Source organism: Moschus berezovskii, chromosome 7 (genome assembly GCF_049115385.1).
Source record: "Moschus berezovskii isolate FMDL1 chromosome 7, NW_MosBer_1.0, whole genome shotgun sequence".
NCBI classification, from domain to species: domain Eukaryota; kingdom Metazoa; phylum Chordata; class Mammalia; order Artiodactyla; family Moschidae; genus Moschus; species Moschus berezovskii.
This window is the reverse complement of record NC_142466.1, coordinates 53,872,541-53,884,890: the sequence shown is the minus strand read 5'-3', so window position 1 is coordinate 53,884,890 and position 12,350 is coordinate 53,872,541. Positions and strand designations below refer to the sequence as shown.

Genomic DNA, 12,350 nt, shown 5'->3' with positions numbered 1-12,350 from the left:
GAAAAAACTATGCAGTTATTATAGGAGGGGAGAACCACTAACCCACCTCTCCCGTGGATATGACGTAAGATTTAGCAACTCTTGAGGTCACCTTCCCACCAGTTACTTCCATTTAAGTATTGAGACCAGGGTATTATAAAAGTGTCTTCTCTAGGACTTCCTTGCTAGTTCGGTGGCAGGTTCAATCCCTGATTAGGGAACTAAGATCCTACATGCTGTGTGCTATGCACCCTCCCCACCCCCAGAAAAAGTGTCTATGCACAAGTAACTAAAGGGACTAATTCTAATCCTTTGGCCAGGATAAGTGGCACTCAACAACCCAGTGAAATTCAAAAACAAGACACTCTGAATTTTCCAACTAAGCAATACTTTATAAACAACCAGGTGATGTGGCAGTCTCAGCACATGAAGAGGAAAGGGAATCTGATTTGGGAGCAGTCGGCTCCACTGAGCTGAAACTGTTGTGCTGATCAGAAGCTAAGCCTTTATCTGTCTTCGAGGTCAGGCTCACAAATGCAGGACTAATTGAATTTTGAGGTTTGTATGGAAGGCTTTTATTAGCTCTTCCTGGTATAATTATAGAGCATGGATCCTTTGTTCTGTAGGGGGATTGGGGGCAGCTGGGCATGGGACAGCTTCCCACAACTCTAACTGGAGAGCAGTGTGACTGCCACTGGATTGTATTCAAAGTCTAAAAATATCACAGGCTGTTAAAGGGACAAACAAGGCTTCAGAGCTTTGGTGACATAAGGCAACAACTCCTTAGAACTTCCTGGATATCCCCCAGTCTCCCCATCACTCTGGCCAGTGACTGTGATGAGCCAGAAGAAGTTGTTTGGGGAGAAAATAAAAACTGGTTTTGCTCAGGTGACAAAATGCCTTTGCATTATTATCCTAATGGGAACACCCTGTGAGTTGTTTTTCCTCTAGATAAATGCCATTTCCTTCCAGCAGGTCCTTCTTAAAGATCTATTCACAGGCACATTCCCAGCCCAAAGTACAACAGTGTGTAAGCATTGGGCCACAGCTTTTCACTCACTGAGTTGAAGTCCAATGTTTGCTTTCAGTTTCAGGATCCTTCTATAAATCAGTGGAGGCATCTGCTTCCCTCTATGTTAGGATCAAATGACTGTCTTCCCTAAAGATCTGACCTTAATTTTGGCCTCTGAACCCCTTCAAGTATAGGAAATCATATTTTGATCATTAGCAGAAACGTTGGTGGTAGTAATATCGAATCTTTATTAAATATTTCAGCAGAATCCTGCCCCATCACCTACTCACAGTAGGACCTCAGGCACAGTTTCTTAACCTCTTATAAGAGAATAATAACATCATCATCATTATTACTATTAATAGCTCACAGGTACATGTAAACAATGTGAAAAGCTTACATGTAACTAATGTATACTTGTGCCTATCATGAGATAAATGTTTGTTAATGTTGTTATAATGGTATTACATGCTTTACTTACACTTACTCATGGAATCCTCAGAGCAAGTTTGCAAGGTAGGTACTATTGTTATACCATTTTACAGATGAGGAAGCTGAGATTCAAGATAGGTTAAGTGGCCCAAGATTATCCACCTGATTATTTCCAAATTAGTTTGACATGGCCTTGACTTTGGTGTACATCCTAGGAGGGCTCAAAGTAGGAAACTAGGAAGGTAGTCAGAAGCTAAAACAGTATTCTTTCTAGTTGGGTCTCAAGGAGGAAAACAAAGAGGCAGCTCCCTCTCCTTCTCCGTTCAGAGTTTTGAGAATCTGAGGTTTCAAGAAGCCACAATGAAAGATGCATCTCTGGACAGAAAGCAAATTTTGCTTCCCAGAGAATAGCCCCTGCTGTTGCCTACTGAGAATCCAAGTAGAAGACACCACAGTAGCATTAATGCCTGAGCTGATTCTCCACAGGCTAAAACAGCAGGGAGGATGAAAGGAAGGAAGGGACTAATGGGCTGGCAAAATCAGAGTTGGACAGCACCTTTTTTTAATGTGGTGCTTCTTTAGACCCTAACGACAAGTTCTGTTACTGCTGGATCACTGGTCTCAGCTCACTCTGAACAGAATTGGAAAATGCAACTTGTTGACAACTCCACTCCCTTCATAGGACTGATATTTGAGCTTCTGTGTTAAACCGATATATCCTTTCTTGGAACAGAACATTTTCCCTTGGCCCTTCCAAAGTTGTACATGAAATATCAGCCTCAGTTTGCTTCAGTTTAGTAGCCTTCAATAGCTTAGTTCACCTCAAAGGATCTTTCCCAGACTTGACATCTGTGTCCAGCCAGCAAAGATTCTGAAATCCGTGTTGTGCAGTCTTGTCTGTATTCGACCCTGTTGCAATCTGCTTTAAGAAATGTAGCCAAAGGAAATGTTTGACTACTGGAAAAAGAAATCAACAAAATCAGCAAGTTAAGCTGCTTAGGCTGGAATTAATGAAATGCCAAAAGTGCTTTACTTAAACCATGAAGGACAAGCCTCTTAGAAATGCACTCACTTTGAAATATTTTTGAATATTTAAGGCAAAATAGATTGTTCTGTTTTTCTTTTTGTTTTACCTGCCTTGCCAGGTAAGTGTCTTGAATTTTGCCTAATAAAGTCTCAATACATCTAGAGACCAAGGGCATTGTTGTAACTATTGAAAAAGCCACTGTCCCTAGAGCTTACCCCAAGATGCTATTCTATGAGATGCCTAAAACCATCCAGGCTGCCTTTACTCTCATCTAAGTGTCTACCAAAATGATCCTGTATTTTTGAGCATATAAATAAATAGAATTAGAATAATTGTGTTACATAGATTATCAATTATAGAAGCAAATATGTATCTTTAGAGTTTCTTGAGGTTCAGTTCAGTTCAGTCGCTCAGTCGTGTCCGACTCTTTGCGACCCCATGAACCACAGGCACGCCAGGCCTCCCTGTCCATCACCAACTCCCGGAGTTCACTCAAACTCATGTCTATCGAGTCAGTGATGCCATCCAGCCATCTCATTCTCTGTCGTCCCCGTCTCCTCCCACCCCCAATCCCTCCTAGTATCAGAGTCTTTTCCAGTGAGTCAACTCGTCGCATGAGGTAGCCAAAGTATTGGACTTTCAGCTTCAACATCAGTCCTTCCAGTGAACACCCAGGACTGATCTCCTTTAGAATGGACTGGTTGGATCTCCTTGCAGTCCAAGGGACTCTCAAGAGTCTTCTCCAACACAACAGTTCAAAAGCATCAATTCTTCGGTGATCAGCTTTCTTCACAGTCCAACTCTCACATCCATACTGATCAATATTTATAGAACCCTGTTGCTATCTAGTATCTATCATGAAGATTGATTCAACTCACTGATCAAAATACATACTTAGATAGGCCATAATATGGAGTCTTACTTATTCATTAGTTCAAGGTACTTTTCCAGCCAGAGGGTCAATAAAGGAATGGAAATTACCCTCTCCTGTAATTCTCTGGTTACAGGTAAATCATTTGTGATTGTTACATATTTATGTAAAATGAATATTTGAGGTAATGACGGAAAAAGTTGAAACTAATATTTCATATTGTGGATAAGGTGGTTTGAAGCCAGAATCACCTATTGGTTGTCTCTGTTACCAACTTCAGGGTAATTATTTTGGTGATTAGATCTTCAACTGTAAACCCTTATTCCTAGTACTTTTTCTCCTCCCAAGCCCTTGCCAGCCTCTGAGTAGTTGTAAGATTCTACCCTGTTCTCACACTTAATAAAAATTTCCTTTGCCAAACATTGTAAAACTAACCTTGCTTAGAACAACCCAGAAAGAATTAAAGCCAAGAAATTATGGTGTAATAGACCCCCTAATATCACACTTTTTTTCTGGTGAGAGATCCCAACTAGATCATTTCAGTCAAGAGAATCTGAGAAAGTCTTAGTTCACTTTAAAGACCAGTTAATATTTACTGGGGCTTCCCTGATGGCTCAGTGGTAAAGAATCTGCCTACCAATGCAAGAGATGTGGATTCGATCCCTGGGTCAAGAAGATCCCCGGGAGAAGGGAATAGCCACCCAGTATTTTTGCCTGGGAAATCCCATGGATAGAGGAACCTGGCAGGCTACAGTCCATGGGGTTGCAAAAAAGTCAGACATGTCTTAGCGACTGAACAACAACAATATTTACTGAGCACTTATTAAATGCCAGATGCTGATTGATTTGCAGACCAACCCTCTATCAGGTGCTATTACTACCCTTATTTTACAGTTAAAGAAACTAAATCTCAGAGAGGTTAAAATAATTTGCCCAATGTGCCACAGATGCTAAGTGTCCAGATTAGGACCAATCTTCTTTCTGAATGTTTGCCTTTTTTCCAGTTCTGCCTTTTTTGTGATGTTTAATCACTGTTGTTCCTGCTGCTGTCAATAGTGAGAAGGAAATAATTGACTTAAGGAAATCTGCAGCAACCTAAAAGTGAGGGCCTTTTCAAGTCAGGCCTGACTTCTAGTCCCGTCTGGTTGACTCTCCCATGCAGAGGAACGCAGTGTGCCCAGGAATCACCAAACCAAGGCTTCGCAGGGTTTGAAATCAGGAAACCAAGGCATATGCCTAAAAGTTGAGTAGCTGCTCCTAACCTAAGCTCAGGCACTTCAGATAACTAAACCTCTTGACTATCCATAACCTTTGGACAAATAAGGCATTACTAGTCTAAGGTACCCTTGACTTAAGAGTCATTAACATGAGTAGAGAACCCAGACCTGCCTGTCTCATGATAAAGGAAAAAAAGGGGTTGGGAGGAAAGAGAGGTTCCTGGTCTTTCCAGGTTATGCTCTTTCTGTCTCTCAGAACTTTGGGTATCTTCCAACACCTCATCTTCCAGAGGTTCCAGGGAGGAAGAGATGAGAACAATCAAGAAATATCCCTAAGGCCTTCCATCCCAGGCAAAGTATATACAGATTCTATGTATAATGCAAATGCACACCTAGGGAAGGCACAATCTCCAAATCTCTGAGGACCCTGAACAAAGCTCTCAGGTTCGGTGAACACACTTTCCCATCTGTAAAATGAGCATGTTGAACTACCAGCTCTCCAGAACCCTGCTGTGATGCTATGGGTCCTCTTCCACTGTAGGCAATGTTGGGAAGAAACAACGGGGAGTCCTCCAGGAAGAAGGATGAAGAAGAAGTTCAGAGCAGACACCGGTTAATCCCCCTGGGCAGAAAAATCTATGAATTCTACAATGCACCCATTGTGAAGTTCTGGTTCTACACTGTAAGCATCTTTCCGTTTCTCCTTTTTAATGGATGGCTACAAAGAGGCAGAGTCAGTTTCTCATGCACCTGGGTGGTTTTTTCTGCACGTCATAATATAAGGACCACACAGGCAGGAATAAGAGTTCTATGACCTTGCTTTTTCCTATAGCTTTGCAAGATTTGTGGAGCTTGTGAGGCAGATTCCACAGTTTCTACATTTCTCCTCCTTGCAGAAAATAAAGGAAATGGTAAAAGCGCTAACAGAAATAGAGATGAGATGAATATGAGTCAAGTCTAGAAGGGAAATAGAGGTCCTTTTACAAAATGCTTCCATGTTCTGGATGGATGAGTGCTGGATCAGAGTTGCCCATTTTAGATGTCAATACTTGTTTTAGGGGGACAGTTGGTGGGCTGAGCAGAGTGTTAGAAGGAAAACCACTAAAGACGGGGATCAGAAGTGTGTAATTACTCCCAATATAATACGTCATCAAACAACCTTTCTTGCTCTGACGCAAACAACATGCAAACAAAACAGCAAAAAACATGTAAAGAAACCTACAATCACAGCAAATACTGTCCAGTAAGCATACCCTGCAGATATTTTCTCCCCACAAGATGAAAGATTATCCCTGAAATAGCCTCCTGATAGGGGAAAAATAGCCTGACTGCTAGTTTTCTGCCTCTGTTTTTCATGATATTTTAAGCTTAAGGTCAGTTTTGACCCAGGTCATTTTTGCTGCTCTCCAGCCACTGTGGAGTGGTGCCAGATGAAAAGTAGTGCATCTGCATTTTTGGCTTTTCTCACAGTCAGCTACACACCAGTCACTTGAGTCAGCGGCAGGATAATCCAAGTCTGAGGCCGAGATGACGCAAATGATGAGGTCCTTTTTGTGTGGTCCTGTGTGCTGACACTCAATGATGACTTTAAGCCAGGCTTTCCCAACCTCATCACTATTGACATTTGGGGCAGAGTAATTCTGTGTTAAGGAGGGCTGACCTGTGCATTGTAACATGCAGAGCAGCATCCTGGCCTCTGTCCACTAGGTGCCACTAGCAGGCTCCAGCCACAAATGTGATAAACATATGTCTGAGGTATTGCCAGATGTCTCCTCATGGGGTAAACGGCACATGTTGAAAATCACTGCTTTAAAGTATAGCCTTAAAAGAGGATGAGAAATTATCAAAATATAAATAAAGTAAAAGGAAGTAAAATTTTTAATTAACATTAAAAAAAATATTCTCGCCCCCCAAAAAAATAACTAAGGGATGCAAAAATCATTTCTATTTATATACTACATGCAGATATTTGTTGTTTTCTGACAATCAGTGGCAAGCATGGACTTTGGAGTTAGACAGCCTAAGTAGAAATCCTGTCTGGGCGTCTATTATCGTGTGACCTTAAGCAATTTACTTTAACACCCTGTTCCCAGTTTTCTTAAGATGAGGATAATAATAGTACCTACTTTATAAGGATTGGTAAAGATTAAATGTGTTAAAATATGTAAAGCACTTAGAACAGTGCCTGGAGCACATTAAGCATAAGATAAATGTAACTTGTTATTCCTAGGCTACACCAATTGCAGAGCAACAGTGTTTTATTCATCCATCCACTCAACAACGATAGACTATCATTTATTGAACACCTACTATGAGGCACTCTGCTAGGTGCTTTGTGTATACTTTTCCTAAACTAACAGTTTTATCAAGATAATGTTTTTTATTGTATTTTATGCCCAGGTCTGCCCTTTCTTTTACATTAGACTGCTTTAATTGTATCAGCCTAGGTCAGAATTTGGCCAACCACAGCTCATGGGTCAAATCCAGGCCACTGCCCATTATTGTGGCCCATGAGCTAATAGTGTTTTTTACATTTTTAAAGAATTGAAATAAAACCAATTGAAGATGAATTTGTCACACATGAAATTCACATGTCCATAGATAAAGTTTTACTGGGACACAACCCAACCCATTCATTTACCTATAATCTGGCTGCTTTTATGCTCCAACTGTTGAGTTGGTCACTGGCAATAGAGACCATTTGACCCCACAAAAACCTTAAACTATCTTAACTATCTGGTCCTTTACAGAAAATGTTTATAGATTCCTTTTCTAGAGCATGAAAGAAGCTAATAGAAGTAGTAGTTTCAGGAATTATCTATCACCTGTATAAATAGAGTATGTGATTCTTTTATCTTTCTGAGTCATCTTTTTTTTTTTCTTGTGTTCTGTATTAATTTTACTTCCTTGATTTTTCTAGTTCCCTTCACATAGCTGAGGCAGTTTGTTAGCCACGAATATTTTTAGATCACAAATGCCCTGGCCAGTGGTTCTGAGACTTGGCTATATACTGGAATCACCTGGAGTGCTAAGAGAAAAAACACCTGAGTTCTAGTTAATCTATATTTTAAAAGATTCATGGGTTCTTTTTCCTGGAGATTCTAATGTTGTTGGTCTGGGGCACAGCCTAGACATCAGGATATTTCAAAGCTCCCAAGTGGTTGTAATGAGTAGCCAGGGATGAGAACCATTACTCTAGACAAAGGGCTAAGTTTTCAGCGTTGTTATTTCTAAAACTTCCATGATGATAAAGGATTGTGTCAGAAATGCAAATTCCTTACCCTATCATAGCCCCACTAAATGAATCTCCAGGGAGGAGCCTGAGAGGCTGTTTAAGTTCTCAGGTGAGTCTTGTAGTCTGGGAAGCATAGGGCACACTGCTTTCCTTGTACAATATACTGCAGGTTGTGGGACTACCTCTTTGAGAAAGGGGGAGGGCATGTGTCCAGCTCCTTTCTTCATGGCTGACTGGATTACCCTCCACATACCCCTTAAACTGATGCTCCTGTTATGTCCAATTGGGTTTCCACAATGATTTCCAGAAATCCATGTGCACTGACAAAGCCCAGGCCTCAAGGAAGTAAATGGAGATGTGGAGTGTCAATCTTTAAAATCCCCAGAGATGCTGACCAGTAAAATGCAGCTTTAAATCAAAGGGCCCATTTGCTTTTGTTTCTTGTCTGTAAGAGTAGTTCCCACCCAAATTTCCAAAAGTATCCGGTTCTACATTCCCAAGGTTCTGAAAGGTAAGGCACACCTCACTTCCACATAACGTGAGTTCCCTGTCTTAGCAAGTTTCCAGAGAGCAGGTTGAGTCCTATTCTGTTCCAGCTGGCTCCCAGACTGGCTTGTGTGAGAGCCTGTTCCTAGGGCCCAGTTGGAGAAGACACCAGTTCAAGGTACCAGTGGTGCCAGGTCTGAGGGCACCGCTGTGCTCTGGGATTTTCCAGCAAGAGCAGACTCCTTCATCTGCCAACAGCATGCAGCCCTTCCACACTCTTGTGGCAGTAGGAAAAGGCCTGGGAAGAAGTGAGGAATGGCCAAGCCCCATCAGGGACCCCCAGGCAGCTTCAGCAGGCTTTGGTTGCTTACTTTTCATACTTTAGGAGTCATGCATCTTGGTTAATGGAAATTTTATAAAAATACATAAGTAAATAAACAGATTCTTAAAGGATTCCCACTAACAAGAATCATAAGGTTGTGTTTCTTTTCAAAATTATGGAATTCTACACACAGCCTGATAAAGCTTACAGGATATATACAAGTATGTATATATGTGAATATATATTCACACATACACCCACAACCATTAAACCATGTCCTTTTAGGGTAATGTGCAGCAAGGCCCCATGAATGTTAGCAAGTTCTAAGATAGGTTGTTTCTAAGACAGCAGCCAGTCCTCTATTGTACCATTGAAACATGTTCAAAGCCCTATTTTTGGAAGTCCATATTTTGAGAGTTGTCCCCAAATAGTATATTGTAGCTTGATAATGGAAAGGAAAGCATTGTAGAGTAGTTATGATTTAAAAAATAGGCAGGAGCTAAAAGAGAAGGTCCTGGAGGAAGCACAAGCAATGAGGTCAATTTTAAAAAGAAAAAAGAACAGAAGTATGAATAATGAACAGGGGTAAAAAGGAAGGACTGAGGTAAGCAGAGGTAAGAATAGAAGTTTCTTGAAAATAGAGGTGTATAATAATATCAACCACCATTCACTAGGCTGTGTCAGGAGAGAGATGCATATTCCGGTCTCCCTGTCCTTCCAAAAGCTCTGCAGGGTTATTTGCAAATATCTTCATTTCACAGGAGGCCCAGGCAGGTGAAGAGATTTGCACAAAAAGATACAGCTGAGTGGAGGATTTTTAAATCCAAGTGTCACTGGCTTTTCATCTACATCCAAACACTAGTCCTTCTGCCAAACAAGTACACTGTACCTGTATTTACAGGACAGAGGCAGATTGAAAGAGTTATTTAAGTACTAAAATGCAGAGGTTCTGGAAGAATTGTGTGTGTGTGTCACTGGGCCTAGTTGTGACGAGAGAAGATAATGGTTTGAAAAGTTTTGCAATGAAGTAAGTAAAATGACAAAACCTGGGCGGTTAACACGGCCCACCAGAAGCAGTCGAATTTGATCCAACAAGGAGAAAGAAGCAACTAAAAAGAGAAGGGTTTCAGGTCAGAAGGAGGCTGAGAGTATATTTTAGCATTTAACCATCAAAGTCCTTTGCTTGTGTTTTGTAAAATACAGAACTCACAGGGACTAGAGAGTGGATGCCGATATATAATGGTAAACAGGAACCGTATAAAACAAATTACACCTTAAACACCATCCTATACCGTTTCACACTGAGTAGACAAGATTCTTTTCAGGTGAGGCTTTCACAGTGTGCTAATAATGATCTCAATGTGGGTGGGGTAGGAAATAAAGTGTGGTTATACGGAGTGGCCCTTGGGTGGGGTGGCTATATAGGAGCGAATCTCTCAAGAAGAGAAGGAGCTCTGTTGACTCTTCAGCATCTGTTCAGCTGCCCTCTCACTTTCATACGCGATCTCCAACATGTATATGCATATGCCGGCCCTTTGAGAGATGAGAAATTAAATAGCTGTGTCTGTAAATCCGTCAACATAACAGGGTCTCAGAAAATGTCTATAATTCTTATTCAGGATCTATGTATTCATTTGTTTTTAAAAAGGAAAGGGAAGGAGGGGGAAGAAAGAAAAAGGAGGAAGATGAAAAAGGGGAGACAAAAGAAGAAAAAAGAGGGAAGGAAAAAACACAAAAAAGAGAAAGGGGGGAAGGAAAAAAGAAAATGGGAAGAAAAAAGGAAAGGAGAGGAGGGGGGAAAAGGGGAGGAAGGAAAGAAGAAAAGAAGTCCGTTAGGAGAGAAAGCAGTGTTTTTCTAGCTCTGCAGGGCTGCCCGTACTGCTTTGTCCCCAGCCAGGCTGCATGTTTTTCCACCTTCTAAGCAGCCTCCAGGGCTCCAGAATCACCCTGTACCTCCAGAATTCTCAAGGTCTCAGTCCTTTTGCCCACACCATATCCTATTCTTTGCCAAGCTCCAAAGAGTGCAGATTTGAATTACTCTGTTCCTATTCACAGCCCCTGAGGCCCCTAAAGCTAGCAAGTACAATACTCAACTTGAAGCCTCACCTAGAAAAGGCTGAGCTTCTTTGCCACTGCCCACCCTGGAATGAATTTTTTCCTCAGCCTCTTACGTAAGAGCCTCCCCAGCCCTCCTGCTCTCCACTCATCTAGACATACCTGAGTCCTCCAGTGACAGTCACCAAACCTGAACCCTGAGGAGTATTTCTGGGACACACTGCCACTCAGCCAGTTCCAACAGGGCTCAAGCTCCAGTGTTAGTGCCTCGTGAAAATTAAATCTCACTCCAAGTCACAGTCAGCCTCGCAGACTCATTCTTTCCTATAAATTGCTTGTCTTATTTTGTTTCAAAGAAGGAGAAACCAGGAAGGACTATCCTAGCTTGGATAGGGCAGGAAAGTCATGCCAGGGATGAGGTAAAACCCTCCCAGGGTACTGCCAAGCAAGCACATTAAGATAGAAGGGGAAAAACGTAAACACAGAAGAGAATTAAAGTGGGGCTCCAAGGAAGTCCAGGCTATTTTTATGTTGTTTTGGCCAATATACAAGTATAGCATGTGTCTGCCTTTCCTTGTTATAGACATTTAATCTACCTGGCATTCTTTAGGCAAAAATTCACTGTGCTGTCCCGGTTCAAGGACCCAAGCCTCATATATAAGCAAGAGCAGTCCCTGAGAGGTTACCTTTTTAGCCAAGAAGACTCCAGAAATGGGGTAACTGCAAAACAAAAAGGTACATCATGACACATTGGTACAAGCAGAATGTGGGGACCCAAGACATGCAAGGTTCAAAAGGAAGACTGAATATCAGTTATTTCAAATATTATAGTCTTTTAAAATTCTTGTGATAGTCTAGCGCCTAGAAGTTCATTTCATCGTGAATAACTAGCCCTGCTTGCTGACCTTGTTGTGTCCTGCTGCACAGTGTCCTTGCCCAAGGGCAGGGCTCCCAGGTCTTCGCAGCCAGAGCACTGTATTGTGTTTCCTTACAGCTGGCGTACATCGGATACTTGATGCTGTTCAACTATATCGTGCTAGTGAAGATGGAGCGCTGGCCTTCTACCCAGGAATGGATCGTCATTTCCTATATTTTCACCCTGGGAATAGAAAAAATGAGAGAGGTAACCACTTTCCTAAAAGAAAACAGAGGAGAAAGACAGTGGTTAGTTATCTCTGTGAATGGAGGGGAGTAAGGAAGGTTGGGGTCCCAATTAAGCCGGAAACAATTTCTCTAATGCTGCCACAGAAATAAGGGACTTGGTTTCGACCACTACAGACAAACCTGGGAGGCTTCAGTGTGTGTTCATAAGATTGTCACTTCACATATGCTTGGGATCTAATCTATATTTTCTGGAGCATCACTCTTGCCGCAAGAAACTTCCAGTTGTCTTCAACACTTTATACCTCTCTTTTCTCATCTTGATAAATGTGACTTTTAAATTTTTTTCTACTTAAAAAAATTGTTTTTAATCTTTGAATTTTCCACTTTTAATTCCCATTGCAACCCCTTACTTTGGGTCTTTTTGGACCCAGTCTACAAATACCTATGATTCTGCAAATGCATTTCAGCAGCTCCAGGAGGAACTATGCCTTCGTTAATTTATTCCCTGGCTTAATCCTTCGCAACATTTATTATCCCCCTTCTGGGCAATAGCCTCTCTACCAGCCCTCGGCAAAATGAGCATATTTCTTGTCCTTCAGGTTGAGAGTGT

At 41.5% G+C, this 12,350-nt stretch overlaps 1 protein-coding gene across 7 annotated transcripts in view; it reads left to right on the top strand.

Annotated features, from left to right (window-relative positions):
* TRPM3 (transient receptor potential cation channel subfamily M member 3) overlaps positions 1-12,350 on the top strand; it is a 974,199-nt gene that overhangs the window by 886,734 nt on the left and 75,115 nt on the right. For all 7 annotated transcript variants that reach the window (XM_088837934.1, XM_088837932.1, XM_088837936.1 and 4 more), the window contains 2 exons: positions 5,080-5,220; positions 11,631-11,759. In XM_088837934.1, coding sequence (XP_088694060.1) covers positions 5,080-5,220; positions 11,631-11,759 — 270 coding nt within the window. The remainder of the gene's footprint in view (positions 1-5,079; positions 5,221-11,630; positions 11,760-12,350) is intronic.